This window comes from Corvus kubaryi, unplaced genomic scaffold (genome assembly GCF_017639235.1).
Source record: "Corvus kubaryi isolate FWS band 111438036 unplaced genomic scaffold, C.kubaryi_AGA036_p1.0 37387, whole genome shotgun sequence".
Lineage (NCBI taxonomy): Eukaryota > Metazoa > Chordata > Aves > Passeriformes > Corvidae > Corvus > Corvus kubaryi.
Genome location: NW_024581129.1, coordinates 5,622,449 through 5,649,113, shown reverse-complemented (window position 1 = coordinate 5,649,113; position 26,665 = coordinate 5,622,449). Strand labels below are relative to the sequence as shown.

At 42.2% G+C, this 26,665-nt stretch overlaps 1 protein-coding gene across 1 annotated transcript in view; it reads right to left on the bottom strand.

Moving 5' to 3' along the window:
- The window catches only part of FOXK1 (forkhead box K1), a 57,095-nt gene that overhangs the window by 28,473 nt on the left and 1,957 nt on the right, over window positions 1-26,665 (bottom strand). Inside the window, exons 2-3 of the mRNA XM_042037585.1 lie at window positions 26,439-26,659; window positions 168-365 (exon numbers count right to left, since the gene is read on the bottom strand). Of these exons, the coding sequence (XP_041893519.1) occupies window positions 168-365; window positions 26,439-26,659 (419 nt within the window). The remainder of the gene's footprint in view (window positions 1-167; window positions 366-26,438; window positions 26,660-26,665) is intronic.

The following is a 26,665-nucleotide window of genomic DNA, read 5'->3' as shown; positions in this document are numbered from 1 at the left end:
CCCTACTGCCAGCCACCATAACGTTTTTTAGCAGTCTTGCATCGTTTTGAACACCAGAGATTTAACTAGTTATTTTTAATGGGGTATTTCTTGCAGCAAGGATTCCAAACGAAAGAGGGCTGGCAGACTGATGTCAGAGAACACATTTTGGAGAATGAACATCTTACCTGATAGTGCCTGTGGGGGATGGGAGGGGACTGACCACGCTCCGGAGATCCGGCTCCGGGATGTGGATCTTCAGCGGTGATATTTGAGGGTAAAGTGGCCGAAGGGGATGCGTTGAGGCTTCCTCTTTTACTTCCTCTTTATGGTATAAAGATGTGAACTGGATCTTTATAACCGTGCTAGGGAATCGGAAAGTACATCTGGAAGGGAAAGAAAGGGAAAAGTCAGTTTCACGGATGATACTGAACGTATTTAAGAGGTTTTGTATGCAATTGATGAATTTATTCAAAGTCCACCATTCAGCATCTTTCTGCCCAGTATCTTGGGTCGATTTACTGATCATTCATAAAGCTCTGTAAATATATCACAGTGAATCATAGATCACTTAGTGATTAGATGCAAACTGAAGGTTTGGGTAAGTTCAGTGATTTCCTCAAGGCCATGTATTCAATCAGTGACTAAGCAAGATGCACTCCTGTAATAACAAACTCTTGGGTTCCTGAAATGTATCAAGGACTAGGATCTATTTTTAATTAGCTCATTGCACACATCTCAGGAAGATCCAAGTCACTAGAAAGCATCAAACCACAAGCGACAGGGAGAAAAACAGCCATAAAGTCCAGACAGAGCAACAAACAGCCTCCAGGTAAGACTAGAGAGCTTTATTTAAAGACTTGCCTCTATACATTGTATAATTGGTATCTATTTATATTGGTGCACATGATGCTAAAGGATCATCTAGCAGGTTTCAGATTAACATATATTCATTTAGAAGTGCCTCCCTTTAGGGTTACAGCTAGCTGGGTTAGAACAGGGCCTCAGCAAGCCTATGGGGGCCTCATTTCTTCTCTAAGTAACACTTCTTTCCAATTGTTATTCAGGAAAAAAAAATCATACATCTGCAAGTGCAGCCTTCAGGAGATGCTGGGAAATTCAAAAGGAAATAAGCACTGACATTTTCCATATCTGAACAGAAAGCTTTCTAATTTCCAGTGTCTACAGTGAGCACAGGGCTGTGAGAGCGAGTGTTCTGCAATTCTTCTTATTGCACTTTAATTAGACAATCATGTGCAATCAATACAAGCTTTCCAGGGATCATTTCACTGATACTAAGGTTAAAGCAGCAGGAAATAAAAACCAGGTTTCACCGTGGGAAAGGCCAGCAGAGCACAGTAATTGTGCTGGATTCCAGCATCTTGCCTATAGAAGGAAAAGAAGGGATTTGGGTGATGTTGTTCTAGCACTGTAAGTGCTGGTGCGGGCTGAGCAGAATTCTTTTAACCAGTGCATTATTGAACCCTACCAGGTAACAGAACAAGGTGACAAGCAAGTCAGTCTGTTTTTTGTGACCACCTTGTCTTAATGCTGCTATTGACAGAAATGCAGCTCTAAAACACACTCGATTGCTCTTGGTTCTTTGGCACAAGCTGATTGTGCTGTAAGGTAATGCTCAAAATTATCGTTCAGGCATGGGAAGCTCATTCCTATCTCCCACCTCATCTCTCAAATGAGCTGGCTCAGCATTCAGTGGCTCACAATGGCTCTGCTAGTACAGCAGGAGTTTGCATTGCATTTAATTCACTTCAGAGGTCCTGCCACCTGCACTCATTAATGCATTAAATAAGAACATCATTGCTGGCAATGCAGCCTAATTGTGTTTATCTAACCCTTCTAAACAGGGTTCCCCGCAGACTCAACATGAAGGCATAGTTCAAAACAGTAGTGTCCGTGCCTTGCAGTGTCTGCCAGCAGCAGGCACCAACCTCCTGAGATGAACCTGAAACAAGGATGTTGAGCCACTGCCCTGGATTTTAAGCTTTGTACTGCTACATGGATTTGCTTAAAGAGAAAAAGCTCAAAGTACATACATTTGCAATGAGCATCACATGGACTAAGGCTCAAAACCAGTATGAGCAAAGCCTCATCATTTCTCAAGCCCTTATCAGGGAAAAAGCTGAGCTGCCTGTCAGAGAGCGATGGAATTCTCTGCTGTAACACCAACTGCTCAGCATTTTCCAACATCTGAGTCAAGGACAAATCAGTCCCTGTTCAACAGTGTTCAGTGCAATCCCAGCCTGCTGCTGATCAACAGGCCTGACTACACAGAGCCCTAAGGCAGTTTTGCAGCACTGCTGAGGCCAGGAGATCCCCCACTGCAGCCTCATAGCAATAACAAGCTCTATCCCCCTGCCACTTAAGCCTTCCTTTCAGAAGGACCCAGTAATGCAAGATTCATATCTCTTAAATTGTTCTGAGGTGATGGTAAAGTAACTCCTTAACTCTACTACACTCACTGACGCTGCAGCAACGTTAGCTAAAAAGTGATACCTGCACCAAACCACCGTGAGAGGCTGTCCCATCAGCCTGTGAGTGCGGGCAATCTCAAGAAAATCTGTTACTTTCCCAAAATCATGAGTCAACCTGAAATGTGAAGTCTAAACTAAGGCAGCAAACATGTGCTGAAAAGGCCCATCCAGCAGTGCTTTTCCCTGCGAGCCTCCCCAGAGCCACCCGATCCAGCCATGTGACTTACCCGCAATCTCAGGCTACAACCAGCGGAGAGAAACAGAGCCTGGGCTGACTACACAAGCAAACAATTTGTTGGCTGCTGTGATTTTGTTTTTAGACAGACAGGCTTCCCAGTTCACTGAAGCAGAACCCAGGATGTACAACCAGCTTTTGTGCATTATGGTAACTAGCACGAACATGGCCATTTTGTAAGGAACCAGTCCCAGGAAAACCAGGGAGTGGACACATGTAAGGGTGCTCACAGCTTTAGAAAGTCCTGCAGCCTGCTCTGTGCTGGCTTCAGTACTGACACTGCCTGAAAAACCAAGCTGGGGGTAATGTAGCTGAATTTATGCTTTTCCTGATGTAAAAACCTGAGACCCAAGAAATGGAAATGCAATGCAAAGCAGATTGTAAATTCCTGTGGAACTCCTCCCTTCCCTCAGGGGTGAGAAGGTGCCTGGGATTAAGGTTATTGTTCCAGTCTATCACAACCACCACAGCAATGCAAACAGGGGCACCAGCACAGCTCAAGCAACTGCTTCAAATCAATACAGCCTAATGCTGGGGAACCATGTCAGTGAGGAATCACAAAAACATGATTTTGGAATCATCTTGTCACAGGAATTTTCATTACACTGAACCTGAATACAGTTTTAATGAGCTTTTCTATTGTTCCCTTAATTACCCTCTTTCCAACCAAGAGGATAAACTCAAATTATATCAGGTAGTCCAATTTAGGAGTGAGGCACATTAGTGCAGGACTTAAGCCTTTGAGAATTACACTTCTACAGAAGATAAGCCGGACAAGACAGACAACCCAAGCAGAACTGAGCATGCATTCCTTAAGATTACTGTATATATTTCAGGTTATTTAAACTGAGTTATACTATTTGATCCATGTTGCATGATTCCTACCAAAGATGCAATAACAATTTTTACTCCCGCTTAACATTTTCATGATGAGAAAGAGATCAATCTGAAAGCACAGATTGGACTCAACATAAAAAGCATAATGGAGTTAACTGGTATTTCCAAGGGTGCCCAAGAAGCAACTCTTTCAAGCACCTCTGAAATTTCCAGCTGATTAGATGGATGAATTAATGGTCTGCAAAATCTTTGGTCTTGTTACTGGCAGGAAGAGCCTGCCTCAGTTACAGATCTGCTGAATTTACTCAATAACCTGCTACAGACAGGTACGTGCTGCCATCAGTCCCTGGCCATAGAAACCATATGGTCTGAACTCACAGTTACAGCACAGCACATACATAATTCCTTGTGGGAAAGGGTTCTAATTTCTCTAGGATGCCTTGCAAGGCAGTGAGAATAGAAAGCTTTTTCTTTTTAGTTTGTATTAAAACTAAAGACACACAAACAGCCTCCCCAACCACCAAAAACTGCACAGAAACAATCCTTGCCTTCTTAGATTACAGGCAGGAGAAAAATGGATTGCTGGCTCTGTGCTGCCTGCTGGAGTGCACAGAATCCATAGCAGTGGCTCAATGCATGCTATATATACATTGGAGACCAAGGGGAAGAGAAGGAATGCACATTCCACACATGGTTACAGTCACATAAAAGATGTTGCTAGAATTTTGTTTGCTTGTTTTACACAAGACAGATTTTTCCAAAAGTTTCCTGGATGAGCTCCTCCCACTGACAGCACAGCTCCCATGCTATTAAGGCATCCTTCATGTGGTGAACCAGTGACAGTGACCACAAGCATTTCATCTACATAGAGTCTGAAAATAATGTGCTAGGAAACACTAGACTTTACATAAACAGTCACCCTACAGCAGACTTCAGGAAGGATGGTTAGGGAAAAAACCCCAACAAAATGACTGCATACCCTGCATGGCTCTATAAAAAGCAGACATTCTCCTCCTCCTCAAAGCACCTTTTACTCACAGTTGCAAAGGGAACGGAGATGCAATTGCCAAAACATAGTACCAGGTTCAATAGAAGCTATTACAGTCACTGACTTCTTTGTTAAAGCACCCTGAGTGCTGTTAACACCAAATGACTTCTGCTAAGATCTGCTCCATGACAGCAAGAAAAGGCTATTTAAAGATTTTAAAAGGAGGCAGGAAACTGTGCTGGATTTATGCTTGTACATTTACATGGAGGAAAAGCACAGTGACAAAAAGAAGGCAAATCATGAGAAAGCCAAGGTGAAACATATATAAAAAATATACAATAATGTATATATAAAACTTGGAATTATATACATATGTATATATATATAATGTTATACATATAAACATAATGCAGTATGTTATGTTATATATAAACATTCCAGTTCATCATGCAAAAGGAATAACCAGAAAAGTAAGCTGGAACTGTTACACATGTGTTGTAACCAGCAAGTTGGTACCATCTTTGTCTACTTTATCTCACCATAATTTATTAAATCCTGTTATTCCTGAATGTTGGGGGTATAACTGCACCAGTAGCATCTGTGGTACAGTGCTGAGATGCAGGTCGAGCAAGAAACATTGCAGGAGGTGTTCTGTTAAAAATACCACTTTTTACAATTTGAATCCAATGTTACCACAGGCCTCAGGTTTCATTCAAAACCTGCTTAAGCTTGACTGTCTCCCTCTGCTGCAAGGGCCCCTTTCCTTTTCAAACATGCAGATACTGTAACCACCCAGTTGACATTCAGTATCTCAGCCTTTCCCACCATCACTTAGACTTTGTATCAGCATTCGTGTGAGCAGCAGGACCAGGGCAGTGACTGTCCACTGTCAGGTGAGGCCACACCTCAAATGCTGTGTCCAGCTCTGGGCTCCTCAATTCAGGAAGGACATTGAAGGGCTGGAGCATGTCCAGAGAAGGGAACAGAGCTGGGGAAGGGTCTGGAGCACAGGTCCCTGAGGAGGAGCTGAGGGAGCTCAGCGTGGAGAAAAGGACGTTCAGGGAGGACCTTCTTGCTCTTGACAGGAGGGTGCAACCAGGGAGGGCTCAGACTCCCAAGTAACAAACAACAGGACAAGAAAAAACTGCCTCAAGTTGTGCCAAGGGAGGTTTAAATTGAACATTAGGAACTGTTTCTTCATCTAAAGGGTTGTCAAGCACTGGAACAGGCTGCCCAAGGCAGTGGCAGAATCACTGTCCCCATGTAGATGTAGCACTTGGGGACATGGTTCAGTGGTGGCATTGGCAGTGCTGGGGAAATGGTTGGACTCAACGATCTTAGAGGTCCTTTCCAACCTACACAATTCTGTGATTCTGTGATGTGAAGGGACAGTAGTCCAACTCTTGAGGATGAGGCAGTTAATCTCTACCATCAATAAATACCTTGGATTCAGCAGAGGTGGCCAGCCAGAGCTCTAATCACAGCAGCACGTCATGATGAAACAGAACTGTGTCATTACTAGCTAAAGTTTGACCAAAAATGCCCACAAAAACCCTTGTAAAAGAGAAAAAATCCCAACCCCCCCATGAAACAGCTGTTTCTCTGTCCCCTGTAATTTCTCTGAAAATCGTTTGTTTTGTGCCAATTACACATAGCTCACCCCAAAGATTACAGTACCATTTCCATGCACAAAATTCCAAAATTTCGTTGTGTTTCTCAGTAAAAGTGAGAATTTGCTGTCAGTCATCTCTGTCAGGCTATTACCAGCTATTTCAAGATACCTGACATAATTCTACTGGAGGGCAAGGTGGATACTTGTCACCCTTTCAGCGAATGTGTACCATAAATACCAAAATTTCAGGCTACAATCAATGTGCAGGTGCTGTGCAGAGCAGCCATTACAGAAAAGTGCCCAATTACCTCCTGTAACTAATTTTCTTCATCTTCTGTAACCAGCTAAGCAAAGAACCACAAGCCTGCATCTATGAAAATCCTAAATCCACTCCCTATTCACAAAACCCTTTGAAGCAGTGTGAAAGGATGTGCCTTGGACAACATACAAGACTCACTGGGAAAGTTTAAGCACCTGTGCACCAAAAATGAAACTAAATTTGGTTAGAAAAAGATAAGAGTTTGCTTCACTTAACTAAACATGTATCTAAGCCCTGAAGGTCTGCCCACAGAGAGATAAGCAAACTGAGACAAGAACTACCTGAGATTCTAATTTCTTCAAAAACAAGGCTCTGAGAATTCCTGTGACCTCTGCAACAGCTGATCTGGGAGTATTTATTTACCGAGACTTGTTGCTTTGTGATGCTGCACTCTGCCCAGGGACAGTAATGCTCTTCAGAACTTCAGCTTTTCTATAGCACAAAGCCTCACTGCATCACCTAGCACAAAACACTTCAACTGCAAAGTGTTGAGAAGGATATCTCCCATTTCAGTAACTAAAATAATCAAATCAATGTTCTCTACCTTCACAAAAATAAACTCGACCCTTACACCCCAACGGGAATAATCAACACAAGTATTTTGCTCAAAATGATTATGTTGCTGGAATTAAGCTGTCTGAAGCAGCAAGGTGTGCAAAAACACAAGTACAAAAAACACCTTTCAATCAGAAGTGAATTAAAATGAGTATCAGTTTGAATGATTGTCATAAAACCATACAACAAGCTCTGAAAGCTGTCTGAGCTGTCACCGGAGATTAGGTACTATTCACCCCTCCTTTGTAATAAAATAATAATAATAATAAAATCATCCAACATTTCCTGTTCCACTCCCTACCCTACAATCTTTTCCCGTAAATAGCACTTGGTAAGCAATACCAATAAGAAAACAGTTATATCATCTACTTGGGTAGTGTTATCTGCATTCCAAACAAAAAAGTCAATTGCACTGACACTACAGACAGTTCTGCAGGAAAGAAGACAGATACATTTTATTCTTTTTAGTCTAAATACACTTCACAAAACAAGCATGTGCTTATCACCATGGCAATTTAAGAGTCACTATAATGCTTCTCCTTACACATCTCTACAGGCTACGGGACATACACAGTGTAACCACCACAGTTTTAAGAGTGTTTGGTTCATTTTGGAGATTACTGCAGTCTAAAAGTACAGAGTTTTCAGCATTTGCTATTTCCCTTTCAACTGCTCTACTGCTCTGAGCAGTTTTAGCACAGAAATCCCATTGAAGACCTACCCATAAAGTCATTTATCAAACACACAGTGAAATACCTCGTGGCTGGTAAAATAATTTGTTGTATACATGAAGATAAGCAAAGGGTCTGCAAGTAAATGGTGAAGTCCAGAATCCACATTTGTTCTTCCTGAAGTGAATCAACTCAATCTGAAGAAAAGGAAGACAAGCAATTGGCCAAACAGCAGCAGGGCAAGGAAAGAAACTGCAGAGCTCCCTGCAAAAATGCCTCTGGTATTATCCACTATTGTTCAGTGAGAGGAAAAGCTAGAAAAATCACTGTTACTCTTTGTAACATAACTGACAGAAAACTACATTTAAAAAGTACTGAGATCATCTGCAAATAAAGGAGTACAGTGATCTCCCCCACTGCTCCAATGACAGAGAGACCCATTGTAATGTTTGGTCACAACTATTCTCTAAGTCACCACATGAGTTCAGATCTGGAGGACGGGTTCCTAACCTCAGTTACCCTGAACTCACAAATCACTTGCCCTGCATGCTTTGCAGCACACTCACTGTATTTAATATATGCTGTCATGCTTCACACTGCAGATACACAAAGGAGTTCATCTGTCAGCCAAGACTGAACCAGAACTCCCTGTGTGCATATGTGAGTGAGCTCATGTTTGAAATAATTAGTTCAATTCAAAAGACAGTGGTTTTACTTCTACTTCATGAATTTAAATTTTCTTCTGCAGGGAACTTTTTCTGGAAAAAGACTATTCCAACTATTCCCAACTATTTCCATTGCCATGTTCCACCAGATGCCCAAGTAGCTGAACAGCAGTGTTCTGGGGTCCCTGGCATTTACCCAAGCCTTAGGTATTGTTCCTGTACTAGAAATAATGTAAGCCCAGTTTTAGTAAAGGCAAGCTCACACTGAAGTCATCAGGAACTCCTTATATCTGACCCAATGGAATTATTATCAACTACCCTGTGCTTCCAGATTACTGGAAGGATTTTCTGTCCTTCCCTTGAAATGCATCTGAGTTAGCTGGAAATCCTCATCTTTCCTGGACCTGCTGGGATAAGTAATGGGAAACTGGGCAAAATTCTGTGCTTCATGTGGATGGCTCATTGGTTTCCTTAGCCTTAAAAATAACCTCCCCCAAGAGATATCAACTGTGGCATTCAATCTCATGTAGATTTATTTTAACACAATCTGAATCTGATTCTCTGCTGTAAGAGGCATTTCCTTCACCGCCATTCCTTCTCTTCTGCCATTTTCTCTCAGTATCACCCTCATGCCAACAGTACCCAAACCTCTGCACAGCAAGGCAAACCAGGTAATTGGAAGAATTATTAATTTCCTTTTTTGTTGGGAGTAAGTTGCCAGGCAGATCAGATCCCTTAGCTTGCCTTCCAGATGGCATCACCAACACAAAGAAGGTGGAGGGGAAAATTATCAAGTAGACAAAGGAAAGAAGAAGGTACCAGCAAAAATGTTGCAGATTTATAACAGACTATAAAAAAAGACAGAGCATGTAACCACAGACTCAGATTTAAGCATCACATGATCCAAACACTGCATTCTCCTTTCAGAAAACAAACTGCAATTCATTCATTTTGAGAAAAGCTCTGGTCTTTATCAGGCAAATCACATCAGCCACATGCTGATACTCTCAGACTGGAAATTTTCAGAACTTCCTCAATCAGAGAAGTTACCATGTCTTTTTAAAATTCAGCCTAATTATTTCAAACCCTAAGTCACTTCGCTGTGCACAAGGGGACAAAACAAAGACCAAAAATGTTTTTCTGCATTCCAACAGGAGCTTCCTGTGGCTGTGTACCCATGGCAATCCTCCCATGGCAACTGGCAGGTCCTGTCTGCAGGAGTAGGAGTGGGTTTGTGGTTATCTCAGCTGGGATACACAGGCTCTGCATGCTGCAAAATCAATGCCTTTTAGTACCTTTGTGCTTCCTGAGCTTATTCACTGAACGGCCTTGAGAAAGCAAGTGCAGTAAGATGGCTGAACAAGGACAGTGCTTCAGGAAAATTCAAAATTGCCATTTCCTTGTCACAGACAAGACCTTTTCTTTATGCTCCTTGTTACTGTTTAGCTGGAATTGTACACGATAAAGGATTTTTTTCCCTTAATGAGAAGGCACTCAGGTTGCACTGGGCTTTGCCTAACACTGCAGATCACCAAGTTTACAACAAGGTTTCCAACACAGCCAGACAAGATTTCAGATGGGCGAAGAGCGTGTGCAGGCAAGTGTATCTACTTAAAACAAATACTACCAGCAGCATCAGGCAAAACCACAACTTATGAATAGCTATGTCTCTTAAAAGCACCAAGTAAATTAGCTGTAATGAATGTTTCTATTGAGCACAGTTGCACAGGGCTTCCCTCTATGCCATTTCATCAAAGTTCAAACAAATTGAGAAACACTTCCACACAGAGGCAGATTTTCAAGTAGGTATTTTAGCAAACTCCTTTTGAAGACAGCAATGTTCATGGCAAAGTTTGGCCAAACTTCTGGGATTCTTCTCCCTGCCAGCAGCAGGCACACACAGAAAATATCTGTGATCCTTCAGTCCCTGCACACATACCCCCTCACAGCACTGAGAACAGCAAGCTCTCGGCCACTGCCCATCCCAGGAAAAGGCAGTGAGTAAAACTCAGCCAAACAGGTGGTGGGAGGGAAGGAGTATAAACACCCCCAGGCTGATAAGGAAGGCTAAAAAGGAAAAGAGATCCCAGAAGCCCAACCCAAAGAACTACAAAATGCTGGTTTGGTTCATACATTATCTTCTTTAAAAGCACACAGAAGAAGACGAGCATTTTGGTTTTAGGCTCCAACAAGTGGATGTTAAAAGCAAAACCTTCAGGAGGGTTTGCACTATAGATACCATGTTGTGAAACTTCAACAGTCATTTTATTCTACGCATCTTTCCCACAAGTTCTTATCTTTCTTAGCAATCCTTTAAATTGCTGTCACAGATCAAATGGATAAATTGAGTTAATTTTTCATTCAAGTGAGAACACTGGAGGCTGTTTCACACTGGAGAATTAGCAGTGAAGAATCAAGAGCTGTATTTTTGTATATATGTCTTTATTTTACATTCCTTACATCTCTTTAATAATGTTCCAATTTCACTCTTTAAAAATTATTTGAGACATCAAGCACAGCTTCACTTTCAGATTCTCCCCTTTGAGTAAAACAGTGCAGAAAAGGGAAAAAGAGAGCAAACTAGGTAAGATATTATAGTTGCTGTTTTTTCAGTGTGATGAAACACCGCAGCAAGGTCAGGGAATAAATTCATGGAGTATCAAAATAGCATCTCATAGAAGAACAGGGGAGAAATTGCCAAAACTGCTGAGAAGGGTGTTTCTATCAGCTAATGGAGAGCCAGCAGGAATAGCAGGAGGCTCTCTCTGAAGTTGCCACCCTGCCTGGAGAATTAACATTATCAACAGGTCTTCTCCAGATTCTAGTATCCCCAGCTTAGCAGGATGCATCTTATAATAATCCCGCTCAGTTCAATGCCAAAAAATCCCCTACCTACCAGAAGCTGCTCCAGTCTCCTCCAGAAAGCCATCAAAGTTCAAATGGTCAGGAACATGCATTTTCAAAAGTGACCTTTCTTAAAGTTTTTCAGCAGCAACTATAAGCCAGCTCTAAGCGTCTGTTCATTCACGTTACTGCCTGCAAAAACAAGCTGAAGAATATTCTCAAAATACCATCACTATCACCAGCTATTTACAAACTGAATCCACATCTGACTAGGGATTAACTCACCTATTTAAAACATGAAAAGCCTCAACTACTAAAACTTATATTAAAATTGATTCAGAAAAATTCTGACAATTATTTCCAGACAAATGATAAGCAAGATGATGGCAGAAACCAAGCCTTAGTATAATCAAAAGAATATAATTACTCGGCTTTTATAACAAACACCATCAAGGTGAAGGGTCTCTGTTGAAGCCCACCACCAAAGTTGCCTTTTAAATACTTGTGACAACACAACATGGTTGTTACTTGGTGCCCATCCACTGGGCATGGAGAAACAAAGAGGTGGTGCTGTAATTGTACCTCCCTCAGCTTCACATTTCAAAACATTGGAGTCAGCTTCAAAATATGCCATTCATTCCAAACCAGGAGCGCTGGGCACAGGGCTGGCTATCAGAAGACAAATTCCTGCTCCCTTCCTGAGTGCTCCTATTCCTTTGCACACCAGCACACTGCAGGTCAGCAGCACACAGGGCAGATTTCATGGAGTACAGCCAGTGCAGACCTAACTCAAGTCTGCCAAGGTGCTAAATGTATGAGCCTTAGAAGGTCTTGCCCACACCCACAAAAATCAGATGTGATTTTACATCAATATAAATTAATCTGCAGCATCAATGACATCTACCTTTTGATCAATATTGGGTAGGGGGTTTGTTTGATTTTTTTTTTATTAAAGGCTCCCCAGAGCTTCCACCACAGCATTACAGAAGCTGCTCTGTTCTGCTGTCCAGTCCTTACTATAAACAACTTCATGTCTCTGAACACAGTTAAGTTACAGTGAACTTTTTTCTGTGTGTCATATGGCAAACCACATCTTCACCCCCCCCAGCACCACACTCTGCCAGTCAATTCCACTCTCTCATTTATTCTGCCTCTCAGTGCAGTGACAATGCTGAAAAGCCCTGCAGTTGCATTCCCAGGGGTGTTAACAGACCTGCAGACAACATTTAGTAAGATGTCCTTAGAAGCTAAAATTAACCATAAAGCTCCTGTTTATTTTGAAGCTTGGGAATAGGGAGGTGTTTTATGTGTCAGAACGAGTGGCCTGACATCAAAAACCTGATATGAAAGTTTGCCACTGAAGAAGTGGGCTGGCACAAAGAGCAGACGAGGCTTTTATTTAAATGAAGTTGGCTGCCAGCACCAGAAAGTTTCACTATCAGCACTGCAGATGCCTGATACCATCTGTAACACATAGCAAGCCTATTATGTTATTTTGTTGTGTGTGTGGTTGTATACATAAAAATAAGGAGAATTAAGAGACTCTATATAGCACACAACAGCCTGTGTACCACGGCTGCTCTAATCAGGTATTCCAGCCTGTGGAGGTCTAGATCCTATCTTAACCATTTCTGCACCAGCCAAGAAATATTTGATCTTCAGAGAAAACGTAAATTACGTGCAACACGTGTCTGTATCTCACTTGTATTATCAAATCTTATACGTGCAAAAGTCCCTTTCCATGTTAGGCTGATCAATCTGTTCATTTTTTAGTATATTGTCAATATTGTGTTTTATTTTTTTCCTAAAACTTGAAAATTATCAGTATCTGTGACTTGAAAATAAATAACCAAAACTTAACATGCTACATACAGACACTTCAAAAGCTAGATAGTTATCTGGTTTGTACATAGCTAAGAAGGGCCAGGAAAAAAATTGTTTTAGTTCCAGAGAAGGCTTTTTTTAACTGAACTCAGTCTCTTTTTAATGCTAGTATTTCTGTATTTTAATTTATTTTCCTAAATAGTGCTCACCTTCCAATCTTCCATTTTGAACTTCCTTGCATTCCATATAACAGCATTGTTTTTCAAGACATCTTTTTTAAAAGGATAACTGCTTAAAACTCCTATAGGTCACAACCCTTTTAGCATGTTTCAAATCCTGATTTCTCTCTGTGGAGATCAGCAAGCCTCTCCTACCAAGAGAAAAATACAGGTCCCCTCCTCAAGAGCCATGGGATGTTTCCAGAAAGCCAAGCTGAAGAGAAAGGAGTGCCATCACCTACACAAACTGCCATGCTCGAGACTTTTACTGTGTCACACAAAGGGAAGAAGGCTGTGCTGACAAGGATCAGCCCCTTGCTGGTGTTTTTGGACAGCAGCCTCCATTGCACAGACACGTGGACAACATCAAAAACATCACTATCAGCTGGAAGTAGACACAGATGACCAGCCAGCCACTCCCTCCTCCCAGCCTCCTTTGTGTCAATAAATCTTAACCTGGCTGTTTGAGCAATGTTTAATCATAAACAGTTGGGAACATGCTCCAGAATATAAACAAAGGTGAGTAGGAGAAAAATGGAGAGTGCAGTACTGAGAATCACTCACCACTTGCTGCTGAGCCAGGTAACAGAGAGCAGGGAAACAACTGCTGGGGAACAGAACACAAGCACCTGGTGTTCATTTAAAGCAATGACCATGCAACAACAACAAAGTATCCAGAACTGCCGTCCCAGAAGGATTTCAAGGACTAAATGCATTAACATTCTTGGTTCTCTTAAAAACAAACAAAAAAGAAAAATTAAATTGCTTAGAACACCCACTTAGATGCATGGAAATAAACTACCCTCATTGATCTCATCCCACTGCCATTTACAACAGTCATCTTGATTCCCTTCTGTGTTGCTAATCAAGCTAAAATTAACTCCTCTCCTGCTCACCACACATGCCAGAGCCACAAAAATCAACATGGGCAACAGCATCAATTGTTTCTCTCTGCAACTGCAGCCCACCTTGCTCATGTGGTAAATGTATATTTAGGATTTACAGGATCTCTCCAGGGATTTTAACCACGTTTATCATTGGGTTGGGTAGCTGTTTAGACTGGGTGACAGAGTAAGTAGCTCTAATATTTCAAACACTTCTGAACAACTTCTATTCATTACTGGCCTCTATGGACCTCTGTAAAACAGGCTGCATGCAAGTGGGGATTTCAGTCCTGTTCAGCCAGTGTCCATCTTGGAAGAATGAACATCACACTTGTCACTCCTGCTCTGACAGAGAGCTCAAATGTGTCTTAAGGCAGCATCTCCACAAAGCCCTGGAGGACCCTTCATTCCCAGAAGTTTGGGGCTTATTCAGCGGACACAGAGCTTCATTTAGATGGTTGCCACTCTGACAACACTGGTAAAAAAAGTAAGTATCATATCCAAGTGTTCAGTTCTAAAGCAGCTTCAGTTTAGATCCCAATGAGATGTTTCAAATGAAAAATGCCAAACCAAAACAAAATCCCAACCCCACCAGATAACAGCCACTAAACAAAGCTGAAGTACAGATCAAATTGGCAGAACTATGGAGTGGAACAGAAGTTCCAAAGAGAAAAGCACTCTGTGGAGATAAATACACTTCAAGTGTGTGCTTGGCAGCAGCCAAGGTTTTATGGTATTGGAAAAATATAGTAGAGCGATAAATAAGGTTAGTCCATCCACCCCCATGGTAACTTGCTGTCCCACTAAGTTAATTCAAGTGCACAGTGAAAGGCAACTCTTACGAAACAATGCAGGATGACGCTTAATTCTATGTTCTGCTCTGGCCACCTCGTCCTGCACTGATCCTTCCTTAAACATCAAATTCTACACTCTAAGGCTGAAATGGCAGACACTGCATAGTCTTGGATCAGGAGCATGTTTTGCTCAGCCCTTGCAAGGGCTTAGAGGTCTGATGTGTCTCACCTTCCTGTAGGATTTCTCTTTTCCCACTTTCCCCAGGCCTAAGGGAGCACTGCCAAACCACAGCTCCCAATCCCAATGACAACACGTAGCCCCTGGCTGCTTGAAGACTCCTGGACCGTGGCTACTCTGGCAGCCCCAGGCAGTGAGCCTGACATTGCTTTTCAGAGATGTCACAGAAATTCCCAACACCAGCTCTCTAATACACACACACTTACCCACTTTCTGGTGCAGTGTTTCTGCACCAGAAAAGGCCGCCTAGCCCCCATTCACACTCAATTTTTCCCTGCTCCAAGATAAACCTCAAGATACGAGCCTAAGTCTGGCTTCCATTCTACCACAGCAGAGACCACAAGAAGTGACTCAGCCTTCGCCACCACCTCTCACTCCTTCCCTGCTTCTGTGAAATTCAAGAGCCCTTCTGAGAGGTTTTCCAAGCCTCTGCTGGTCCCACCGATCTTGGTTAAAATGAAAAAGGTCAATATTAACTATTTTCCTTCTTTGCTCATCTTGGCAGAGACACTCAACTATGTTTCCCCCTCAATCATAAACCACAATTAACACCTACCTCAGTGCCAAAAAAAAGCCCCACCTGCACCCACACTCAGAGGAACTTCCCTATACCAGCTTCTACACAGAGTTCTGTTTTCAATAAGAAATTAAACAGTACACCAAGAATTAAATATGTACTGACAGTATGGAACTAACTGCAGGGCCACAATTGGCCTCTACAAGAAGCACTGGTTATTCATTTCCATACCTCACTCAATACCAAGAATTTTAAATCTTTGCTTAACTGCCATGGAACTTTCAGCTGGCTGCACATCCTGCCCCTTTTACCACACAAGTCTGTCCACTGCTGCCACAGGCAAGCAGCAACTTCAATTCTATCCCCATTTTCATTTTAACTCCCATTTCCTTGAGAAGGCTCTTTCTTTATTAGTACAAGTATCCAGACTCTTGGGAAATTTTTATACCCAAGAGAATAAGGGAAAACTAATCGTTAAAATAGCAGTTCATAAAATCTCCTAATAACCTTTTCAGAGAGAGGCACTTGTTTCAGCATCTTTGCTGGATACACTAGAGCAGTTTGATTCTCATGTAAAATCTCATTTACAATGCCATCAACTTTCTTCTAATGGGCCATTCATCTTAGTAGGGTATGCTTTCAAGTAGCCAGCCCAGTACCTTGAAAGGTCTCACAAGCCATTTAGCAGACTCACCCTTCCAAAGCCAGGGAACTACCTATAAACACATTAAGGAAGGCTGTGCAAAACAAAATCACCTCAGTAAAGCTCAGGAAAAAATCCTAATTTCCACATATATATGCCAGAAAAAGCCTGTGTGTGGGATGGTACTAACCTTTGAATTCAATCAGACTCTCTAAGAGGGCTCTAACACGCAGAGCATGACTATGATGTATTTTCCTTTGAGGCTGGTTCAGTTCATTTAGAAAGTGATTTGGAAAAGCTAATGTACTATTTATGTACTTTATAAAAAAGTACCCATATGGAGTTAAGACTTTGCAAAATGTTCACACAAGTCCGTTCCGCTCCCTCTGAAGACATTTCACAACCCATTCAATACCCAGTAGAGGAAGCCAGGATTACTGTTTTAAAACAGCTCTGAGGGTAGTTTAAATGTTTTAAAAGCTGACAACTTCTAGACTCAGAGCCAAATAAACATTTGGGGCAACACAGAGCCTCTTACACAAGTGTCTACAAAAGTGACATCCACCTGCATCCTTCCAAATACTGACATTTAAAATAAAGGTTAAAAGAGAATCCCAGGCACAACCTTCCCTCCCTCTACTAAAGAAGAGAATAATTTTACTATGATTCAGATGATGATGCACTGAATTGGCTTGTGAAAGACCACCTAGCAGGACATGGTTTAAGACTGCAAACAATATAAAACAATCACAAGATTTCTAAGGTATTTTAAATCCTGCCAGTATATACAACTGTGCTGAGGGGTTTAATCCTTGCAAAGAATTTAACCAACTGAAGTGACAATGACTCTTGCAAAACGCAGCACATGTGGAAGTTGTCACCACAGTGGTTTCATTATTTTTAAATTAGGAACATTTTAGAGAGTTACCTTGTCATACTACTGGCATAGTTTAATACTCCCTTTCCTTTGCTTCAAGAGAATATACAGAATTAGGAAAATATTTTACTTTAACGGATGTACCTTACCTGGAAGATTTATACGAGCTTCATAGTTTGCAGTATCAGCTTTTTGAGGAACACAATTCTGGCCCTTCTCTGCTATAGGTTTTTTTAATAGGAATTCTCATTCTTGCAATGGAGAACAAAGCAGGAAGAAATTGAGAAGAAACTGTAGCGTCTTAGAGAAGAGGATGCACCCACTTGGTGACTAGGGACCTCAGATTCAGAATCAATATCCATCAAAACAAACTTGTTTCCCAACTTCATCCCGTGGCTGTTTGCAGTGAGCATCGCTCTGGGACACATGATTGTAAACAGATGATGTGCAAGTCTAAATTACTTGACTGTGCCTATTTTCAACAGCCAGTTTGCATATGCCTTGTTTACACAAAATACACACAAAAAATGATAGCAATCCTTTTATTGAACCACTAACAATCAGGAATTTTCTCCTAAGAATTCCTATGCCTGAAGGAAACTTCAGTGCTTGCCTTAATATTCCATAAAGGCATTAGCAGCCAGCCTTTGACTTCCTTTGCAGGTCTTCCCAGGACTAAAACAGTTTCATTATCTTGTCTCATTAGATGGTGTCTGAGGGAGACATGGGAAAAGAAGAGCCATAGTAATTATTCAGCTGAATGGACAAGGCAGGAGGCAAAGCTACCCAATTGCCAGGCTTGTTGACAGTCAACACCCCTTTACACATGGTGGGCAGGCAGCCACCAGCACCACTTTACGCCAGCCATGAGACAAGTAAAAAAAGGAACAAGATCAATAAATAAATAGCAGTTGGCACATCTCCCACACCAAGAGCCTACCCTTACTAGTTTGGGTTACGCCTCAAACTGAATATGAAAAGCAAAATCCTTTTTGGTCTACCCATCAGATAGAAACAAAATTTGCTTTCTGTGTCTAGTCCTTTTCTCCTCCCACACAATCAGGATTCTGAGTGTGTAAGAGTCCAGAGTTCTTATGCCCTCGAGAGAGGAAAGGCCTGAAGTTGCTCAAGAACAATTCCTTCAACAAGTGCACAAACTGGCTCTGCAGGGAGTCCAGTCCTGCTTAGACAAACTGTTGGTGGCTTCTGTATGTGGCCTAAAGGGAGATAGAAGATTAAAACAGTTTGTGTGGGAAGATTTCCCAAAGCTCTCCTTGAAGTGGCATGAAGCAGAAAAAGGGGGTACAGTTCCAAGGTTGTACTTCAGAGAGAGATGGAGGGACATCCTTTTCCACAGTCCTTACACCACCTCTGCAAGGCTTTTTGTCTCCTCATTCTGTCCTAAAAAATGAAGCGGATTGCACTTTTACATGAAAACATGCTCTTATGCTAGAAGATTCTTGGAGCAGGATAATAAGTGCTAACAGTGTGCTGAAAGTTTCCTTCTACTCCTCCTCTTATCCTAATCACACAGCATATATTAACAGAACGAGACAAAGACTGTCCATCTTTACTCCTTCAGCTAAGGCAGAGCTCCCAATTAACTTCTACATTATTTCTCCCCAACTGTCAAGATATCCTCAAAGAACATGAAAATTACATATCTGGTACATTTAAAGGAGGGAGGAAAACCACCAAAGTAAATTGCGCATATACAACAAACGACAACCCAAGAAATTAAACTCACTTTTAAGTTACTAAAAATAGACAGGATGGGAGGGAAGGGACTATCAATCAAATCTTAGAATTGCTGAATATTCAAAGAACAGCCTTGTAATAGACTGCTCTCTCAAGACTGCTTGAAATTTTTATGATAAAAAATGCACGAGGACATGAAAAAAGGAGCAGAAGGATAACGAAGAGCAAAATACACATGACAGAAGTGGATACAGAGTATTAATTAGGCCATTAAGATACTTAAATGTTTTACTGTCCAATAAAATATGTATTTCATAAAAATTAAGTGCCATGCAGAAGGAATGAACACATGCATTTACTGAGTTGTTCTGAAGAAACCAAAGACGTGAATTACTAGCAAAAAGCACTCGTGGACAAGAGTGAATAGACATCAGTAAAATTGTATTTGTACTATGAAAACAAAGAATATACAATTGGATGGAAATTTTCACTCAGATTTACTTAAGGGAGAAATTCATCTACTCTATAAGCATCTCATCAATCTGCTTTTATGAGGAGTCTGCAGTCAACTGAAATAGGAAGACTTATAAATACTTGAAAAAACAGTTCAGTGATTAATACTCAATTATTGACTGAAGTGAATGCATTAAGACCAGACAATAATTTGTACTCACAATTAGTCGATTAACCATGTCTGGAAGTACATCAAGATGTCTTGTCATAGCTCACATTCAGGAGACAGAAAAAAAATGCTTCAGCTTTTTCATCTTACAAATTTGTCAAAAAAAAAAAAAAATCCAAAAAAATCACTGCAAAATGACACTCAGACCTTCAGCTCCACATTTTCCTTGGGTTCAGTCTTGCATTCAGTTACATAAGGGCCCATCAGCCATTTCAGATGCATAAAACAACATTCTAACCTAAGTTTACCTGTCAGAAAACACTGCAGAAGCTCAAGGGACTTCTTAGGCATTTGTTGCAAAGCATATGCAACAGTAAGAGAACAAAGACCACCACCTGATACATCGTGGACTAAGCTTTACAGCACATTTCACTTCCATACTTTTCTTTCTTTACAGTGGATATCCTAGTCATGAGTCTGCAATCTCAGGAAACTCCGAGATGTACAGGGACTGAACCAAAGTTAATAAAACAAAGCTGGTGTTGGACATGGCTACATGTGAGAGAAGCCTCTGTGCTCTGGATGGCTATTAAGGAAAAAGAAAGAATCTGTACTAAAAGCAAATGAGAAAATTTCTCCCTTTTCATTAACACCACCAGCTCAAAAGCACATGATTTTTCTTTTTTTTAACCACATTTCCACTTGGATCGGAAAGGAAAGCTGTCTCATCATGTCTAACCAGCAGTGAGGTCAAGCTTGGTCTGTGAAGCATTTCTGGTTACAGAGCCCCATCGCTCTGACGGCAGAACACCCAGACACTGCTCAGACACTGAGCTAGAAGGAGCTCAAAGTAAATCACCACATGCCAGAGGAGCTGATATGGAGCTGAGTGCTAGCAGAGATCCCCCCAGAATACGAAAGCCAGCTGGAGGGAACTGTCAGATCGGAGTGGTTTAACAAGCACCTCACCAGCCTGTCCCCTTCGTCACCCCATGCTGTCACACAGCAGCCCCCAAATCCTCTCTGGCTCCGCTCTCTGCCACCACTGCACGAACTCCTCTCAACAACAGACACTAATTACCACACCTGGGCCAGCAATAAGCCTTTATTTGCATGGCATAAGTGGCAAATTCAAGTAGTTTCCTGTTCTCTACCAACATCCTGTTGCCACATCTACTCCTCCAGGAAACTGCAACACCGAGCAAGAGAATTTGGCGTCCCACAGAACAGCTCTGACGCCAAATGGCCAGCGGAGCAGTTACTGGGAGCTTGCTTACAAAGACAACAAGCACATTAATCTGGTTGTCATTTATGCTTTCAGTGATTCAGTGCAAGGCTGCCTATCACGTTTTCGGGGGGGGAGAGGGGGGGTCTAAAAAAAAGCAAACAGCATATTTTGATTTGTTACCAGGACAGATGCTCTACAGTGAGTATGCTCACACAGCTGGCACCTAAATAACTAAGATATGAATTACTACAGATTTCATCATTTTTAGTCCCCGTTTTCAGAAAAGCAAAAACTTTCACACTCATTCATCCTCTAGATTTATATGAAAACACAACAGTACCCACAGGAAGGATCCCACAGTCACCTAAGGATACATGCCATGATCAAGAGTTTGCTAGCACAAAGAAGTTCCACCAGCACAACTTGAATCCACATTTATGACTTTATAGCTGAGACTCCACACAAAACTGTACAAGACAAGTGTGGCATGTTCTCGTTAGATTCATCTTTTCATAATAAACACATCAGCTAAGCTGAACCAAGCCTGGTTTAAAAAAATCCATAAGGACATACACTGAGTTTTGCATAACCTTAGTTTATACTCACAACCTGACTTACAGCACAGCTATTTTTGAATCAACAAATTGAGCAGCAGTTTCACATGAGAGAAACTTTCCCTTAAACGTTTAATATAACTCATGACAAATTGAGCTGCTTAGCCAAAAATTATTACTTGACATGAATTCCATAATTAAAATCAGGTAATCCTTTATCACATCTTGCTGTGCACTAAAAAAACCTGTTCTCAAAGAGAGTCTTTGAAATTAAGTAAGAGCATGAAAAATACAAGATGAAGCACTAAGAAAGCAAATCTTTAAAGGGTTTCTAGCAAGAGTAAAACCACCATCCACAAGCTGTAGCACAGCAAACAGCGTATTTCAAACAAAGAACAAAAAAGAAAAGTTGCAAATGCAGATAATGCAATATTTAAGAAGCAAAACTACCTAACGAGTTACCAGAGACAACATACATATGCAGCATTTCAGAAACAACTAGTTCTGCAGTCGTGGTTATGTGGTCAAAGCATTTCCTTAGTGTGTGCACACAGGGTGTGCAGCTGCCCCCAGATGTAAGGACACCCTCCCTCGTACCCACCGTGATGGCATCGCTCCAACCACAAGAATGGAGCTCGAGTGGTTGGTGAGGTCACCAAAACACTGCAGTGCATTGTGCACATCTCCATTTTTCTAGAATATGGCATTTTTTTAAACTTGAATTAGTGCCGAGTTTCTGGCTAACAGACTGTACAGCTATGTCCCTAAGAAACTGGATCTAACTCTCCATTTTCTAATTACTAAACCCCAGTTGCTGAGACACCTCCACTACCCAGACACCGAAGGGAACTTGTGTGCTCACAATATGGAAAGATTAATGCACGGGTAAAATTCTGCAGGATCAGCACCTTGGTGTGTGGTCAGAGTACTGAAGTATTTATTTTTGTCAAGTTTATTGAGCACCTAGAAAAATCCCATTATAAATAAAGCAGCATGCTCTTAATAAAACTTGACATGCATGGTAAGTTTTCAATTTATAATGGGGGTTATATACATATTTTTTTTATTTTAACTCCGTGTTTTAATATGGTTTCATACATCCATATATTTACTTCTCTTGTATTTATTCTCAAACTAAAAAAGCTCCTCCATTTATTTCCTAAATGCTAAAAGAACTACAGGTTTAAAAACTTGTTTTTATGCTGAGAAATCTCATACTGAAACAATCCATTTACACTGAAAAACGCCAACTTCAGGCTCCATTAATTACACTACTGCAAAATTTCTAAATGGTCACAGAAGCAATAAGCAAATATCCCATGAAACGTTCCCAGACAAGCATCATTTTCCAATCTATTGAGCTCACAGTTCAAAAGGCTCAAGTGCTATTATCAGGCTATGCTCAACCAACATTTGCAGGTTGTAGTCAATAGAACTTTTGTATTTAGGAGCATCTGAAGACTTGACTCATAGCTAATTAAAATTCAGGTTAGCAAGTTTAACTTTCAACTGTTAACAGTTCCTTCTGTTCTGAGGGATAAAATAAATAAATAACCAAACAAATGCTTATTTTAGTTACTGAAAGTGCCTAACTTCTTGTTGCCAATTATTTTTAAAACTGAGTCAATTTTGAAGACAACCAAGAAAAAGTTAATAATTCATCATTAGCCTGATCCTGTAAACACCTGATTACAGTGTAAATTTGAAGAAACTACTGTCTTCAAGAGGAAAAAATACTACAGTTAATAGTTCCTGCTCTATCTTACACTTTTTCTGGTATCCATAGTTTTTTAAATCTAGTGCATATTCTCCTGGTAGTTTTGAGTTCCTCTCTTTCTCTCTGGGTATCTTATACCCAGATATTTATCTACAGATTTCCAGCTCCCACCAGCACAGCTAAAAAAAATCACAAGCTATAAAAAGAGTTTCTAGCAAATCATTAATTTGATTTGAAGCACTTATTTTTGATGTAAGTACTTCCATCATTTCATCTTGATTCATATTTGTAATGTCTGCTGCAGTGTGGCACTTATTAATTAAACTGATTAAGGATCTTCAGCTGTACCATAGGCCCTCCACTCTTCCACCCACTTTGTTCCTAAGTGTCATTAACCTCTAGGAAATGTCCTCTTTGTTGGTTATTATTGTTTAATTATATGGTATAGTTATGTCGTCACATCTGTGAAATACAACCTCCCATAACAACACAGCTGTGGAATATGATACTCCTGCCCAGCAGTAAAATCCTGGCTACAGCAGATAATCCACACACACCACGATGATGGAGGAAGTGATACAAAGATTTTCAAAAGCCCTCGATTTTGAGTAGGGCTGTTGAGACAGGAGGTAAGTACAGCCTTCAAGAGATGTCTCGAACTCCCCCTTTCCTTCCTTCCCCACCCCTCCTGACAAGATCTTCTGTACATTTCAGGAATTACTTCTAAACTTAGAAAAGAGAAGTTCTATACAGAAATAGTGAAGTGAGACAGAACCTCAGAAAACAGAATTTATGAGCTCAGCAACTATTTTTTAGCCAATTGTATGAACTAAACTGAAAGACACTTTTTCCTGGAACCCTCTGCTTCCATTCATGATCTCATGATGCACAAGCATTTCCTTTGCTTGTAATGTAACAGCAGCAGTGACTGCAGTGGTCCAAAGCAAACAGCACTTTGCACATTTCTGCCGTCCTTTGCAGGTGTGGGGGGGGAAAAAGGGAGGACAACCATGCAAACAATTGGTTCTTAAAATATTACCAGCAAGAGCTCCCCACATCACAAGGACCTCCCTCTAAAACACTGAATGGAATGATCACTAATTCCTGAAACTTAATATAAACTGTACATCCTGCTGGTACACAGAGAAGGTGTGGCTGTATCAAACAGGGCAGGAGTGTTACCATAATATGCAGAAAACATCGTGTAAAGTCTGTGTACTACAACCCGTCCTCACTCTGTCCTCCTGACATCAGCTGGCAGGAAGCACACAGGTTTCTCTACAGAAAAGAAATGGCACTTTGTGTTTACTGGGGAGAGGAGATTTTTGTGTGTGTGCAAGTGAAGAGGGTGACTTGGAGGGAATCGTCTGATTTTTCAAGAGTGGAGATAATGAGAAAACAGCAGAGTTTCAAGCCTCAATCAAGACTGTGTACACCAAGCTTCAACAAGATTTTCTTCTTCCTGGTCTGGGTTACAAACCCTTGACTGGCCAGTAAGGAGTTGTTTACCTGACAGAAGCAAGGGGCCAAATTCCTCTAGATTGATGCAAAACATTTTCCTACTCTGGAAGTCAGAAAGGGAGGAGCACCAAGTTTATTTATGTAGCTCAAACAGCAGCCAAGCTATGAGGATGCCTTATTGTGTACAGTTCGTAAGTGTACATTAAACTCCTCCCTTTAAAGGGATGCAGAAGGAAAGTTGCCATTCCCACTCCAGGAGTCAGGAGCAAAGGGGACAGAAATAAGCAACGAGGTTGCTGGTTGACATAGTTTTCTATCACAATGCTTATAATTAACCAAGTGAAGAAACAGAATGGCAGGGAGGAGAGAGCTTGCACAGACACCAGAGCCAGAGGGAATGACAACAGAAGTGCCCAGGGCTTCAGGTGGTCTTGTTTTACAAAGCCAGATTAATTAAACAGACACTAAAGGACATCTCTTATAGAAAATGAAACACATTACAAACCAAAACGCCTCAGAGAGTGAGCAGCTAGGGAGCTGTAACTAAATTACTAAATACAAAATGAAGCAGCCTGCAGAGGAAATGAGTAATTAAAAAACCCTCCCCTGAGCGACAGGCTGGCAAGAGAGGGATAACTCCAGGACCCTGGTGCTGGAGGTAAACAGTACCAAAGCCAAAACGTGACAGATGCAAAGAGATGTTTTGTACAAACAACAAACCCCCAGTCTCCTGCCTTTACAGCGCGTTTCCACTCCGAGAGGGCATTAGGCACAGTCTGTCTGGTACAACCTGAGGAGATGCACACAGGAATTACATCACCCACCACTACCATGCTGCTGCCCTGGGGTGAAGCACTGCAGTTGCTGGACAGTACGCAGCAACCATAAACAATGCTTTCAGAGGAAGAAATAGCTTAACATCAACCTCGTTCTTCTTTCTGCAAGAGAGTCTAACAGAACACAGGCCCTGGTAGCATAGCAAACCCTTCTGCATCCTTCTCCCGTTCCTTAAGGAAGCAAAGACACCTTGGGCACCTGCTGTCCTGGTGAGCAGCATCACTCCCAGCCTGGCCTGACTCCTTTTTTCTGCTGCTCCAGAGAGGCACCAGGAGCACCACCTAACCTGCCAACCCTTAAGTAAGCACTCTGGCAAAGTGGTTTCCAACTTTTTCCACTAGATCTTTTCCAACGAAGACAAGCCTTGGGTGTAGCAAGTTCTAGCCCACTGAGAGTCCCTCCTTCTCTGTCTTTTTGAAACCCTGAAGGCCCACCAGTTGAACATGAGTCTGTCTGCAGGCAGGCATGGAGGACGACGACCATGGGGGATACCCTGCAGTGAGGGGCTCACACTTCTTCACACTTTTTCCCCAGGCATGGTTCCCGCAGAGTGAGCAGCCCCAGTGCCGATGAACACGATCCCTTTGTCAGCCACGGACAGCAGCAAGGCCGGGAAGGCGAGGACATCCCTTGTTGATGCTGAAGTCGTCAACAGGCAGATGTCCCTCACTGCCACCTCAGGCCCTCCACCAGGTGAGTGTCCCTCACCCACTGTGACCAGCTTCAAGGGAGGGGACCTTAACTGTCCCTTCAGGCTCTCCGTGAGCAAGGAGATCCCTCACCGCTATCTCAAGCCCTCCACCTTCTTCAGAGGCAGACCCTCACCATGCCCTCTGACCCTTGGTGGGCAGGGGGATCCTTGACCCCTGTTTCCTTCATCAGCTGTGGCCCCTCACCATCACCTCAGGCCCTTCTCCTGGCAGACCCACATCCCCTGCATGGGACACAGGCAGCTCACCGTCTGCGCGGTGGGGCGAGGGATCCCCTCGCCGTCCCCTCCTGAAGGAGCTCCCGCTCCGCCCAGCCCCACGTCCCCTCCCCGGGACAGAGGGTCCCTCTCCGGCCCCTGGGGCCGTTCCTGCCCTGCGGAGCGGGCCCGGCCCCGCCGCCCCCGGCCCCCGGCACTCACTGCGGCGGGAGCTGCAGGGCCGGGCCGCCGCGGCGCTGGAAGGCGCCGTCCACGAAGACGCCGTTCTTGCCAAGGCAGCGCAGGTAGAAGTGCGGCTCCTGGAAGCTGAGCTGCAGGTGCCGCCGCGAGATGAAGCTGGAGTGCCCCATGTTGACGTCCACCGAGCCCTGCGAGGAGTTGCGGCCTATGGTGACGGCCGGCTGCCGCATGAGGAACTCGAACTCGCG